Here is a 15103-nt window from a genome sequence, read left to right as displayed (position 1 = left end):
GTGTGATATGAGTTATGTGTGGGAGGCTGAGGATGAGTCTGGCTTCAGAGTTCTGGATGGTTAGTAGTCTTCTAGCGAGTTGCTTAATTATCCTGGTGAGAGGGTGTTTCAATAGTCCTACTTTCTGGTGACTAGAACATGAGTGAGTTTTTCTAGTCTTCGTTTGGAGCCATTTGAAGATCTTTCTCAGCATCTTCGAGGTGTGGAAGGCGGATGGAGTATCTGCGTTGATTTGTGCTGTAATGTCCAGTTACTGTCCATGATTATTCTGACGTTCCTGGCGTGGGTTCTGGCTGTCAGTGTCGTCCAAGTTCAGTCAGCTTCTGGTTGTAGTCCCATGTTGAGGTATTCTTGATGAAAGTCACTACTTCTGCCTTGTGGGTGTTAAGCATGAGACAGTTTGCTTTCATCAATTTAGTGACTTCGGTCATACAGGCAGTGGGTTTGTTTCTTCTGTTGGGGCATTGTCTGAGAGGATAGAGTATGAGTTGCGTGTTGCCTGTGTAGGAGAAGATGCTGATGCATGCATGAGTGAAGTTGGGCAGAGGGAACATGTATGCATTGAAGAGAGTGGGGCTGAGTATGCACCTTGAGGCACGCCAGGGATGAATTTGCAGACTTATGAGGAGTAAGGTACAGTTTGTCAGCTTGTGTTTTAACTGTTAAGAAGGAGCTAATCCAGCGGAGAGTGGGTCATTGGATGCCAGCCTCGTGTAGGTGCCTGATGAGGCCATGTCAAATGCTTCAGAGAGGTCTAGGAGAATGAGGACTGCTGTGTCTCCTCTTTCAGGGATCATGTGGATGTTGTGGCAGCAATGAGTGCTGTTTCTGTACAGTGATTGGGCCTGAATCATGAAGGCATGGTATCGAAGAGTTGCTGGTGGTTGAGATGATTGGTAAAGCATCAGTTGATTTGTTTCTGTAAGACCTTTGTCCGGTATGGTAGAAGGGAAAAGAGTCTTTAGTTGGCAAGCATGATTGGGTCAGGGAATAGATTTTTAAGCAGGAGCATGAAGGTTGGCAATCTTCCAGGTGTCCAGGAATGTGGCTGATTTGATGGAGGCATTGAGGATAAGTGTTAGCGCTTCACTGATAGATAGGTGCCCTTTGTTGACAGTGTGTAGAAGGCAAGAGTCAGATGGAGCACTTGAATGAATGGTCTTCATGGTAGCAGCAATTTAGACAGTGATGACGGCAGGCCTCAAGATCAGGGTTCGCTCATCAGCTGTGAAGGGAAGTTGGGTTACAACGGTGACCGGGTCAGGTTGAGGGTCTAAGTTGCTGTATATAGAGGTTATTTTGCTATAGAAGAATTCTGAGACCTTATTGCAGAGGTCCTGTGAGTGGATTGTGTTATTGAAGGCGGCAAGAGGAGAGCAGTGGAATCGTTGCTGATGGTGAAGATTTCCTTGCTGTTCTTGGTGCTTGTGTCAGTGCGATCTGCAAGAGCTGTGCCCTTGGTGTTCCGAATCTGCTGATGGTAGTGTTGTATGGTGCTTTGAAGATATCCTTAACTGTGGTGTCTTGACTTGTTCTCCATTTGCACTGCAGTTGCTTGTAGTGGCATTTCATCATCCTGGATTTCTCTGTGCCGCACAGGCCTGTGTTCAGGCTCTTGCCGTTGGATTGCGCTTAAGGGGTGTATCCGCATCTGTGCAAGCTGTGATACAGTTGCTGAGATTTTTGATGGCTTTCCGCAAGTTGCTGGTGTCCTCGGGCCGGTGTTCAGAGAGGATGGATGCCCACTTCTCTACAGAGATGCTATTCCAGCTGCAGCAGATGGTTTGGATGGTGGTAGCTCTATGATGGTGTGGGATGAGTATACTGAAACTGTTCAGGGCGTGGTCTGTCCAGGTCATAGTTGCTGTTTTGTTTGTGTTGTTGCTGAGAGGGAAGAAAATCGGGGACTGTAACTGTCCAGGGGTGTGGGTGGGTTTGATAATGTGCTGGGTGAGGCTAAGGCTTGTGAAGTTTGCTAGAAGGACTATAGAGTTTGTTAGTGCAATAAGGTATAAACGTTTAGTGCTATTAACAGTGTAGCATTTGCACGGTAGCATTTACATAGCACCCTCTGCACAAACCTTTCAAATCAAATAGCTTAAGTGTCCAAGTTTCAGAATGTCAAGTATCGCTCAATTTTGGGTAGAGGAGTAAGGGATTACTGGGTTCAGATTCTAACAGTAGTAGCCTTTTACCTCTGGTTTTCACGGGCTTGCCTTCCATTGCCCTTATTAGCGATAGAGTGCACTGCCTTTAAGCATGTGTGCCAGGTAAAAACAGGGTCAGTGTGCCCTATTACAATGAATGCGCTTCTCCCAGTGCAGCCACAAACTTGCGATGCTAAAGCGGCAGTGCATTCCGTGAAATACAGAGCATCTGTTTCAAAGTCACTCTGTGTTTCACAGTTCAGGCGGAGAGAGATCCCCTTGCAGGCAGGTGCAGTGAGTGACTGCACCTTACAGAAGAGCGATATCTGAGCGGTCCATGGGATGCCATTTCTTGCCCTTCTAGAGGGCACTTTGATAGTGCATCACATATTTGATAGACTTCTTGTTGCAGATTCCTTACCTTTGTATTTCCTCCAGGCATCAGTCTAGGTCTGGAGAGTTTTGTGAGCAGTACCCCTGCACGCCATTAGGTGGCGTCGATCTGCTTTGTGTCAGTCGTTGCTTTGTCCACATCGGATATGTCATGCTTCCTATATAGGCACCACCCTGGCACGCCGACATCATTTCTTTTCCTTCCTTGCCTTCAAACACTGATCCCAAGAGAGCTACGCCTTAGTCACTTTTTTGGCTGGCTGTTTTCGGCTTTTCTCAAAGATTTTTTTGAGTGTTCTCCTCCTGGTGCGTTGAGGATGTCATCTAGAAAGACCTGCTTCAAGCCCTGTGGATCCTGTCATCAGCAGATGTCGGTGAGGGATCCGCACCTCGTGTGTCTTTGGTGCCTGGAGCACAACCACAACCCAAAGTCATGCCCCGAGTGACTGGCCATGAATCTGAAGGCTTTGAGGGAGTATCCCTAAAGCTGATGGCAACCCTACACTCTACTCTGTGCAAGGAAGGTTACGAGATCGGTCATGGAGTCCTCCTTTGTTGTCGCCCCACTCCAAGTCCCCGGGATGACCGGGTAAGTCGAGGCATAAGAAGAAGTCTATGAAGTTAAAGCATTCTTCAAATTCTCCTCGTCCATTGGTCGATGAGACGAGGGAGTTTTGACGTTCTAGGCCTCGCTCTGCAAAGCCTGTGCCTGGGCCGACTCTGTCTCTCCCTGAATTTTTCGGAACTGGAGCTACCCCTGCCCAATTTAGCGAATTTTACGATGCCATGAGCCTCATTTTTGGGCAGCCCGACACCGCTGGAGCATCTTCGGGCTCTCACAAAGTTGAAAGGGTCCCTTCGGGTTCTGTGGCTTCAGCCTCAGCACTGAGGGGCACCCAAGGATTCAGTACTGGGTCTAGGCCGGCATCTGTCATACTACCCCGACCTTCCACAACACCACCGACGGTGGCGCCATCCCCATTGTAATCCCCAACTCTGACAAGGAGCTGGATGAGCGTCGTTCAATGCTGATTCCAATGCCGGCAGGAGGCTTGCCTCCTAGGTCGGATTCTGTGTCCTTTTCTTATTGGTTAGGTTTTGGAGATGAATGCGAGGGGTCTCTGGACCCTTTAAAATACCAGCTCCATGAAAAACCTTTGGACTGGCATACAGACTTAGGTGAAATCAATGGACTGGATACTTCTCCAGATACTGGCATGCTTTTTCCCTCTACCTTGGCTACCGAGGAGGGAGCTTCTTACTCTATGGTGGTGAGGAGGGCATCTGAGGTCCTGGACCTTGAGTTGTCCTCAGTGGCCATCAGGACTAATCTCTTGACAGGTGCTACAATTGGGAGCTTCCACCTCAGAACACCTGCTCCCATTTAATGAGGCCCTCACAAACGTCCTTCTGCGTACCTTGTCCAAACCCATCACAATGGCTCCTGTGAACAGGGCAATTGCCCAGTGCCAGCACCTCGCTCCAGGGGACCCAAGTTTGTTTACACAACACCCCACCCCAGAGAGCTTGGTTATCCAAGCCTCTACCTTCCAGGGTGTGTTCCCTTCAGCTCCCCTGGATAGGGATTCTAAAAGGTTGGACTGACTTGGGAAGAAGATGTTTTCTTCTGTCAGCCTTGCATTGCGGTCCGTGAACACGGCATTCCTTTTGGGCCGTTATTCCCACTCTCTGTGGGATGCAGTTGTGCAAGTGCTGCCACAGGTCCCTGAGGAAGATCCGGCTGTATTCTCTGACTGTTGCCAATGGGAGAGACACAGTGGTTCACAATCTGTTGCAGACACTACTGACTCTCTGGGCAGAGCAGGTTCATCAACAATGGCCACAAGGCCCCATGCCTGGCTGAGGAAGTCTGGCTTGTTAGGGGATGTCCAAGCTTCTTTGATGGACATGGCCTTTGATGGCACATGTCTCTTCCGAGACAAGGCAGACTCGACATTCAAGCACTTCAAGGATTCTTGGGCTATAGCCAGGTCCTTCGGCCTGGTGGCAGCTCCACGTCCCTCCCAGTCTGCCTTTCACCCCTTTCGTGGTTACAGAAGGAGCCTCCAACCACGTTTATTCATACCAGACCACAGTGCCATGCTGCCTAGCCTCTGCGCGGCTGAGGGTGTGGAATCCACTGACCACGTGGATCAGATGGCCAACGGACTGGACAATCCGCTGCCCCCTCCCTTCTACAGCAGCCTCTAAACCTTTTAAGTTTCACTCTCCCTCACCAAGGGCCAGTTGGCAGCAGGATTTGCTATCATCTGCTCTACTTGCAATCCATCACATCAGACAGGTGTGTTTTGCAGATAGTCTGAAGGGGCTACTCCCTCCCCTTCTAGACTACTCCTCCATCCATAACACCATCCTATGATCAGATGACTGAAGATCATTTGTCCCTCCACGGCGAGGAAGTTACAGCTTTTTTGGTCAAGGGTGCCATAGAGAGGGTTCCCGTGCCAGAAGTATGTTGTGATTGCTATTCTCACAAATTTCTGGTCCCCGAAAAGAACATGGGCCTCCGTCATAGCCTAGAGCTTCGGTTCCTCAATCTCTTCCTCAAGAAGAAGTTCACGATCCTCACTCTGGCTCAGGTTTTATCATCCCTTGACACAGGAGACTGGATGGTAGCATTGGACTTGCAGGACACTTATTTCTATATCTCCGTCCTGGCTGCCCACAGACATTACTTGCAGTTCATGGTAGGCCATGAGCACTTTCAGTTCCTCATGCTCCCTTTTGGCCTTAACAGTGCCCCTCGGTTGTTCATCAAGGTAATGGCAGTGGTCGCAGCTCATCTGCAGAGATCAGGGGTTTTAGTCTTCCCCTATCTCGACGACTGTCTGTTGAAGGTGGGCTTGCCCCAGGCTATCATCTCCCACCTTCAGATTACGGTTGACCTCCTGCATCTGCTGGGGTTCACTATTAACTTGCCAAAGTCACACCTTACTCCCTTCCATTGGAGATGTTCTGAACACAGTGCAGTTTCGGGCTAATCCTCCCAAGCGGCAAGTCCAGAATATTCAGGCTATGATACCAATGTTTCAGCCTCTGTCCTGGATTTCGGTGAGAATGACTCTGAGGCTGCTATGCCTCATGGCCCCCTGCATCCTGCTAGTGATAAATGCCAGATGGAATGTGCGGGCTCTGAAAGGGGACCTAAAGTTACAGTGGGCCCAGCATCAGAGGAATCTCTCCGACAAGGTCCAGATCTCAGAGGGAACTGCACTGGTAGTTAAAGAATCACAATTGGGTCAGAGGCAGGTCCCTCTCCCCTCCCCACCCAGCTCTGACATTAGGTACGGATGCGTCACTCTCTGGATGGGGTGGCCATCTAGGGGAGGGGGAGAACAGAGGCATATGGTCTCTGGCAGAATCCGAACATCACAACATCATGTTGGATCTCCGTGTGATCCAGCTAGCATTAAAAGCATTTCTTCCCTCTGTTAAGGGAAAGATGGTGCATGTGTTCACGGATAACACCACTGCCATGTGGTACTGCAACAAGCAGGGCAGAGTGAGGTCATGGACCCTTTGTCAAGAGGACGTGGCTGGAGCAGCAGGACATATCGCTGGTGGTTCAACATCTGGTGGGATCTCTGAAGGCCAGAGCAGAATAACTCAGCCGAAAATATCTAGGGGATCACAAGTGGCGTCTCGATCCAGAGGTGGTGCAGGGTTTCTTTCAACAGTGGGGAGAGCATTGGGTAGATCTCTTTGCCTCCTCAGAGGACACACAGTGTCAACAGTTTTGTGCACTGGAGTTTCCAAGGCGACAAACGCTCGGAGACGCTTTTCATCAAAAGTGGAACTTTGGCCTCCCGTTAGCCTTTCCACCCTTACCACTTCTGCCCAGAGTTCTCAAGAAGGTCAGAAACAACCAGGCGCAAGTAATCCTTGTGTCTCCGGGCTGGGAACGGAAAGTCTGCTATCCCGAGCTGCTGAGCATGTCCATCAATCTTCATATTAGACTTTCCCTTCTGGAGAATCTTCTGTCGCAGCAACAGGGAAGGGTTCTTCACCCGAACCTGTCCATTCTTCGCCTTCTTGTGTGAAGATTGAACGACAACAGTTGACAGCTTTTGACCTCCCTTAGGAAATCTGTAACATAATCTTGGCAGCGAGGTGTCCCTCCACAAAAATGAGTATACGCCAGTTGTTTGTGACATGGTACACAGACAAGTCTGTTGACCCCCCCCCCCCCCCCCCCCCCCTTCTGCCTCCCTCTCTCTGAGGTACCGTTGTTTATCCTTTCCCTGGCCCAGCAGGGCTCTTCTATGGGCAGTCTTAAAGGTTATTTGTCTGCTATTTCTGCTTTTTTGAGGTTACCTCATCAATCTTCTTTAAGTCCCCTATTGTACATAGGTTCCTCAAAGGTCTTATACATCTTTTTCCTCCTTCCCCATTCATTATGCTCCAATGGAATCTGAATTTGGTTTTGACCTTTCTGATGTGTGCTCCTTTCGAGCCTCTCCACAGTTGTCCTCTCAGGCTTCTCACTTTGAAATTAGCCTTCCTTGTGGCCATTACATTGGCCCACAGGGTGAGTGAGCTGCAGGCATTGTCATCTAAGCCGCCCTACCTTTCCATCTAGCCTGACAAAGTGGTGCTTCACACTAGAGTCTCCTTTTTGCCAAAAGTGGTTATGCCATTTCATGTAGGCCAATCCATCGCCTTACCTACTTTTTACGCACCCCCATATCCTTCTAAGGAAGAGGAGAGACTCCACTGCCTGGGCCCAAAAAAGAGCATTGGTGTTCTACCTTGATCATTCAACAGAGTTCTGGTGGATGGTTAACTCTTTGTCAGTTATGTGGGTGCGAAGAAAAGTCGGGCAGTGCAGAAACAGACCATCTCCAGATGGGTCATTCTCTGTATTAAGATCTGCTATGCACTGGCCAAGAAGCAACCTCCTGAGGGTTTGCATGCTCATTCTACCCGATCAAAATTTAAAACCACTGCGTTAGCATGTGGAGGTTCGGTCCTTGACATCTATCAGGAGGCAACTTGGGCATCTCTGCACACGTTTTCCAAACACCACTGCCTGGACAGGAAGGTCTGGAGGGACAGGGACTTTGCCCATTTGGTCCTTCAGGACTTTCTCTTATGAACTTGGTTTGCAGACCCCCCTCTGGTGATGGTATTGCTTGGGAACCTATTCAAAGGTAAGGAATCTGCAAATAGAAGTCTCTATCAGATGAACAACTTACCTTTGGTAATACCTTATCTGGTAGGAAAAATATCTAGTTGCAGATTCCTTACTGACCCACCCATCCTCCCCGCTCTGCGAACTGATATCTAGGGGCAGGACCTCCTCTTTCAGTACCTTAGTCTTGACTCACCAATAGTCAATTTCTTTATGGCTCTGCTCTTGTAACGTAGAATGTCGTGAAAAAAACAGATGTCAGCGCACCAGGGTGGTGCCTATATATGAACCACAACATCATATCCTGTGCGGACGATTGAGACGACGGACGCAAGGTGGATCGGTGCAACCTAACAGTGTGCAGGAGTGCACTGCTCACTAAATTCTCCGGATCCAGTCTGATACCTCGGGGAAATTCAAAGGTAAGAAATCCGCAACCAGATATTGCCTCTACCGGATAAGGCATTGCCAATGGTAAGTAACATGTTCTTTTGTGGTTCACTGTCAGTGGGCTTCCTAATGGCATGTTTACCTCTGCGCTTGCATTCATAATAGGGCATGGGCTCAGAGTCAAAGTGATTTACTCATTTGCATGGGGCTATGTGCTCCAGAGCTGTCAGTATTACTGAAGGGACTTTTGAAGCATCTATGGCCTCTTCTGTAATATCATAGTGCCCTCGGGTGCAAAAAGCAGACGCGCAAGCCTGCGGTGCACTGGGCACTATCTGTAATACAGCCCTTGTTGACACCAAAGTGGAACACCCAGCAGACCTCTTTTTCACTTGAACCTCAGGGGTGAGTGGTCCAAGTCTTACTCTTGTAGGTGAGAAGGGGTGGTGACGCAGAATTTATTAAAGCGAATAAAAACTGATAGTAAGTCATGTCCAGCTTGTGTTTATTTCTTGAAAAGAAAAAGTATGTTAATCAAGAGAGACAGCTAAATCCTACATGTGAAATGCAGAGGGCAGACATAGTACTGACAATTATTAATGGGGAATTGTGAGAGTGTCTGCTGTACCTGTATTCGCCTACTTCCAGGCCTACTCCCATGTTCTCTCAGAGGGTATGGTAAGATAAGTGTGAACATTTTCTCAAAGACATTTGTATGTCAGGCTATCGTTAACAGAGATATTACCTGAAAGAAGTTTTGGGCTGGAAGTATTGTTTACAAAACTTTGGGTTCACTGTGTATCGATTTTCTATTACCTACAGCGTGGGAAACATGTTTGCAAACAATATTTAGGGCACAATGTTCTGACACAATTGATTTTGGTTACAATATTTTCGTAATGGCTTATTGATGTAAAGTCTTCTCTTACTCTCCCAAGAAGGTAAATACAAAAATAGTAATAAACCAGATAAGATATGTCTATCACTAAGGTAGCTACTCTGGTGTCTGTTAAAGTAATTTTAGTGGCAGACTGTGCCTTTAACTTATGAAACCTGGGCTTCCCCCATGTGTATGATGCCAGCTGAGGTAAGGGCACCAATCTTATTAGTGTGCGCACTAGTACAGTCTGAAGAGGAGTGTTTGGGGCACTGATTAGGAAAGGCAGCATTCACTAAAGTCTGCGTTGGGCATGGAAATCCCATTCTGTTGATCACCTTTGGGCCCAAAATTGAAGCTCACAACCTAAACAAATGAAAAGCCCATCCCGGGTTGCTGTGATGATCTTTGTCATGGGTCTGAGATGGAAAGCCCATCCCAGTTTGCAGCTGTGATCTTTGTCATGGGTGTGAGATGCAATAAGATGAATGGGATTGCTGTTTCTTCTGCACCCTAGCAGGCTCCTTTACTTCTTGGGGTGAAACAGTTGAAATCAGTTATGAGTTGTTTTAGCCCCAAACCCTAACAGGTGCTTCTTACGTGAGTTTGTCTTTTATAGTCAATTTCACCATTACCCGCTGCCGTCCACAGCTTTAAGGGAACCATCAGGGAAGATCAAGGTGCCCACTTGCTCTGTGGTGCATTGCAGGATGTCTAGGGTCATAAGGCCTCATCATTTAACTTTGTACTACACATCCTTCCCTGAACTACAGAATCCCAGTTTCTCCAGGCCCTTCTCTTCATTGCACCCTTTGCTTCGTGCAGTGTTGTCTCTGGCTCCCCTCATCAGCAGTCAGTTGACTCCTTCTTTCAAGGTGGTTTCAGAGCAACTCTTCCTAGCAGGATGCAGACCTTATGTTATGCAGGTTTGTAGAGGACACCATCACCCTGGAGGGTATCCTGATGCCGAGCAGGTGTTAGTCTAGCCAAACCTAGGGCCTTGAGGTACTACTTGAAAAACCAGGTCTTCAGCATCTTGTGGAATTCAAGAAGTTAGGAAGAGGCTCTTATGTGTAGTTAAAAGTCATTTCATGCTTCAGGAGTGATGTAGAACTGTCAACTGCAGGGTCTAGTTTACCATATGTGTGCAAATAGGAGTCTGGAGGATCAGAGGTGTCTTGAAGGTTTGTGAAAGCAAATGTGTTTGTTGACAAATGCTGGATCAGTGTTATGTAGTGCTAGTCTGTGTATGGGAAGTCATCGAAGCTCCTTCAGGTGTGTTGTGATGTGGTGTGATGAGAGTGTGGTGTGGGAGTTTGAAAGTGATCCTGGCTACCAAGTTCTGAATAGTCTGCCACCTTCTGGTGGGTTTTTTGTTGATCTTGGCATAGAGGATGTTTCCATAGTCCAGCTTGCTTGTGACGAGGGTGTGCATGACTGTTTTCTGGGTGATGATTGGGAGTCATTTGAAAACCTTCCTCAGCATCTTCTTGGTATGGAAGCATGGGGGGTTGACATCATTGACTAGGGCGGTCATTTTGAGTTTGCTGTCAATGACAAAACGAAGGTGGGTGTGAGTTATGGGGAGGGTTGTAGTTTCTAGCTCTTTTGGCCACCAGGTGGAGTCCCATGGTGAAGTGCTCACCTCGAAGATCAAGATTTTGGTATTCTCAGTGATCTTCATCCACTGGGCTATTACAGTCATTTGCCTTGATCCGGGGACTGGGCGTCTTCTCTGTGAAGGAGACAATGAGTTGTTTGCCGTCAGTGTAGGAGAGGATGTTGATGTTGTGAGAGTGGATGATGCTGGCTAGAAGGATCTTGTACTCATTGGAGACCAGAAGATCCTTGTGGAACTCCGCAGATGAGGTTGTGGGCATCTGAGATGTATGATGCCAGGCTCACTGGCGGGATTCTACCAGAAAGGTAGGAGAAGACCCATCAGAGTGTGTTCTGTGATTTTGATGTCATGTAGATGTTGGATGGGATGGGAGACCATGTCAAATGCTGCGGAAGGGTCCAGGAAGAAGTGGGATGCCTTGTCTCTTGTCATTTGACTGTCCTCCATGGTAGCAATGATAGCAGTTTACAAGTTGCGGTTGAGTCTGAAACCAGACAGTGGTGTCAAGAAGTTGGTTATCATTGATGTATTTGGTGAGATATCTTGTGATGATTGTCTCTAAGACCTTGGCCGGGAATGGTAGCAAGAAAATCTGTTTGTATTTTGTCTATTTCTACCTCAAACTACAGATTTCATGCATGAATGTAGTGTGCGCAGGTGCTAAAAGTCAAAATATCAGGGCAGACACTACATTGGAAACTTACAGCAGAGTTGTATGCTCATCAGAGTCATGCATGGGACACTTCTGTTCAAACATTGGGGAAAGTGAAGCTGGCTCAAAATGTATTTTCAGTGCTCTGTCAGTTACAGTATGCTGCAGTGAAACCTACATCCTGGAAAAAAGTGCAAGGGACATTATTAGGGTCATTGCAGCATACTATGACTCCAGGAAGTGTGTGTGGGGGGAAGGATGGGGGAGTTAGGTTTCAGAAGAGCAGGATTAAAAACAAAATATGCTTCATGTGGGATTTGTGGATCCGAATCTGAATATGTGAGGTCACCTATGATATCATCTTCACCCATTCCCTAAATACCTACTTAATACTTTCTACTCTATGTATCCACGTGGAAGGGAAGGAATGTTTTTTAGAAGTACAGAATTACCTTGTCTATGCAAGCCATACTTTACTGTTCAGTGTTAGCCCCTTTTGGTTTTGATTGTGAATTTTTTTGATATCAGTTTATTTTCTACTTTACAGGCAAGCTGATGCAGATAGTCTTTGGTCACTGGGATGTGGTAACTTGCCTTGCTCGTTCTGAATCCTATATTGGAGGTGATTGTTATATTCTATCAGGATCTCGTGATGCAACCCTACTGCTCTGGTACTGGAATGGCAAAAGCAATGGCATTGGAGATAATCCTGGCAGTAAGTAAATATATTGTCATATGTAAGCATGGATTTCAGTGTTTATAATAACTGAACAAAAATGTAGAATATCCTCTTGCAATGTACCATTAACCACACACCTGCAACCTAGTATGCATCTTTTTCAGTCTTCTCATGCACATGGACACTTGCATGGACTACATATTGATATGCACCCTTATTTTATATGGGGACTGGAGGAAATCTAAATACTGGGTAAACCCTCTCAACTACAGTTTTGCCCACATAAATATGTCTCACTTAAAGCAACCATTTCCTACCATGGTCTTAGCCATTCCTACTCCTTAACTTTTTTTTAACCAATTTTTTATAAATGTTTTTCTTAGTGTTAGTTACAGCATGACGTCAATTACAGAAAGGATCCAAGCAACATTTAGAGTCACAGTAAACCCATCCCGGGTTCCATACATGCATTGTAATATGGATAATGTGGCAGAAGTAATTGGTTCACCCTATGAACACATGAACATGTATAAACTGTAGGTCATAACAACTGTAGCTACATATGAGATAGATACTTTAGTAGCTCTAGCGTCTCGCCTTCCTGCCTGTGGCGTTGCAGGGAAGATGCTGCAGATGTAGCAGAGAACTCTACTATCTGTTGCCTTAAGCGCCTGGTTGAGGGGGCAAGGGAAGACAACGGGATGGGGGAGCATGGTGACTGGCAGTAGTCATGTGCTGGTGTTTTCTAAGCGGGGATGCCCTCCTTGAATGTCTGTAAGTCGTGAAGTAGAGTGTCCCAGTCCGCAGTTATGTGGACCTTGTGCAAACTGCATGCCTCTTCCCGCCTGAGCAATACAGATTAAGTTTTACCCCTCTTAAGCGTCATTGCACACAATTGTTTGAATCCCGGCAGTGTGTGGGCTTTCCAGTGCATAGCAATGGACCCATGAACTATAAGCAGTGCCAGGTCTATGAAATAGTTTGTTGCTGTCCTGGATTTCTTTAGTCAGAACAGGCCCAATATTGCACCTTTCATAGAGTACAGATTATCCTGGCCCATCACCTCCAATAGAGTGCCTGTGACCACCTTCCATAGGCCTTCTGCCGCCAGACATCCCTAAAACATGTGGGCCATGTTAGCATTCGGTGCCTGACATCAGGGGCAGTCCCCAATACCCTGTGTAGGCTTGTTGGCGTAAGATAAGCTCTGTGTAAGATGTTATGCTGTATGTATTGAAACTTAACATTATGTGACAGCTTACGTGGGTATATGAGTCCCATTCCTTTTACATCGGTTTTCGGCCTATATCTCTTTCTCAGCAACTACAGGTTGGCAGTAAGTGGTCCTTTGTGGTGTACCAGTCGACCATGAGCCATGAAAAGGGCTGCTGGTAATTTATAGTCAATCTGCAGTTTTTCGATGGCTATGAGGAATCCATTGTAGATCAGGGCGCCTAGAGTACCCACCCTGCGTCTTCCTATTACGTCTGTCCGACCCTACCAGTTATTTTACGAAAGGGCATCCCACTTTGGGCGGAGGTGATAACACCTCGTCCAGAGCAGGATGAACATTCCAGGACGAGGAGCTTCAAAGGCCTTGCCGCCTTTGAAATGCAACCCAGGTCTCTCCAGATGGTGGAGATGACGACCCCCCGTGTTCTGACCTCGTATGTCTTTCTGATCCCTGCAGTAGTCCATATGTTTGTACCATTTTGATATAACAGAAGATGATTTTCGCCCCCATTGCATGGCAATCCGCTACTTCTCTATCAACAGAGCCACTGCTGTCAATTTACGATTAACCGGTTGAATAGGGGACACAAACCCCACAAGACATGTGCAAGAGTCGCACAACATCGGCTCCTCAGTGACCTTGGTAAGTGTTTGTGTAACCACCTCCCAGAACCTGTGGATGCGGACATACCCCTCCAGGTCAGATGTAAAGAATCTGCCCCTGCCACTCCACACCTAAGACGGTTGTCCCCCTGCCGAAGCCCAAATCTGGTCAACTGCAGCAGAGTGTAGTGCATATCCTGCAAGAACTTGAAATGAATGATACATAAGTTGCCATTAGCCTGCCCATCAGCACACAATAATAAGACCACTCCGCAGCGACAAGTGGTGTCTAAGCATCTCCTTCCATTTATTTAACAAGGCATTAGGGGCTCTGGCCAGTTCTGACTGCACAGCACGATATAAGCCAGTGACAAGCCAAGTATGATCAGTGCTAGTGAGCACAAGTTGCAGTGCAGCAGAGGTGGGGGAGCCCATGTGAATGTTGGGTAATGCTCTGTCAAGGCAGTCTGCAACTGTATATATTTAAAAGGCATGAGAGGAAGTCCCGGTTTTGGTGTGGCAGTGCTGGAAACTCCAGAAAGTTGCCCTGTGGGAACAAGTTCTCTGTTGTCCAGAAGCGAGCATCCTGAAGGAGGCCCAGCACGCTTGGTTTCTACATGACAGACAGAGCCGGATGGCATGCCAATGGCAATGCCAGGGCGTACAAAGGAAGCCTATCCGACCGGGCCCCAATCGTCTGCCATACATTTAACATGCAGCTAATAGTGCAGACACTACCTCGATCCGCCTCCATATGTCTTTGTGAAAGTAGCGAGGCAAGGGGGACAGGAGCCTGCTCCAGTGCCATGCTTGGCATGTAACACTCAGGATGTACCCAGAAGTGGGCAGGCTGCGCCTGCACGCTTAAGTAATAGAGGTGGAATTTGGGGCACCAAACCCGCCTTGCTCATATGGAAGCGTGAATTGTTTCCACACTATCTGTGGGTGCTTGCCTGCCCATGCTAGTGAGATCAGTAAAGAGCGCAGTGTCCTAAAGAAAGCCTGGGTAATGGGGATTGGGATATCGACAAACTGCTAGATAAACTTCTTTACACATCATTTATGTCATCTACAATGAAGGGTTGGCTAAGATAGTTTCTTTAGCTCGGCGAAAGCCAACTCAATGTAATGCCATCGAGGTAACCAGCTATCTCATCCGCCAATGCTGTTGGTTTGTGCACATAAAGCGCAGCATAGAAAGATGAGAATGGTGCCAAAATTAAACTGGTGTCGCACCATGGTTCGCCATCTGGCTTAAGGATACTCACAACATACAACCATCCCCTTGGAGACCTCAGTTAATGGGCCAGTATGCTGCCAGGCCTGTCCCCCTCCCCATACGCCCGCGCTGTGTGT

At 47.4% G+C, this 15103-nt stretch overlaps 1 protein-coding gene across 3 annotated transcripts in view; it reads left to right on the top strand.

Annotated features, from left to right (window-relative positions):
• LRBA (LPS responsive beige-like anchor protein) overlaps positions 1-15103 on the top strand; it is a 1864610-nt gene that overhangs the window by 1714154 nt on the left and 135353 nt on the right. For all 3 annotated transcript variants that reach the window (XM_069242641.1, XM_069242642.1, XM_069242640.1), the window contains exon 53: positions 11780-11947. In XM_069242641.1, coding sequence (XP_069098742.1) covers positions 11780-11947 — 168 coding nt within the window. The remainder of the gene's footprint in view (positions 1-11779; positions 11948-15103) is intronic.

The sequence above is a fragment of the Pleurodeles waltl genome, chromosome 1_2 (genome assembly GCF_031143425.1).
Source record: "Pleurodeles waltl isolate 20211129_DDA chromosome 1_2, aPleWal1.hap1.20221129, whole genome shotgun sequence".
Classification (NCBI taxonomy): Eukaryota; Metazoa; Chordata; class Amphibia; order Caudata; family Salamandridae; genus Pleurodeles; species Pleurodeles waltl.
The sequence above is the reverse complement of the archived record's forward strand: the minus strand, read 5'-3'. Positions and strand labels throughout refer to the sequence as shown.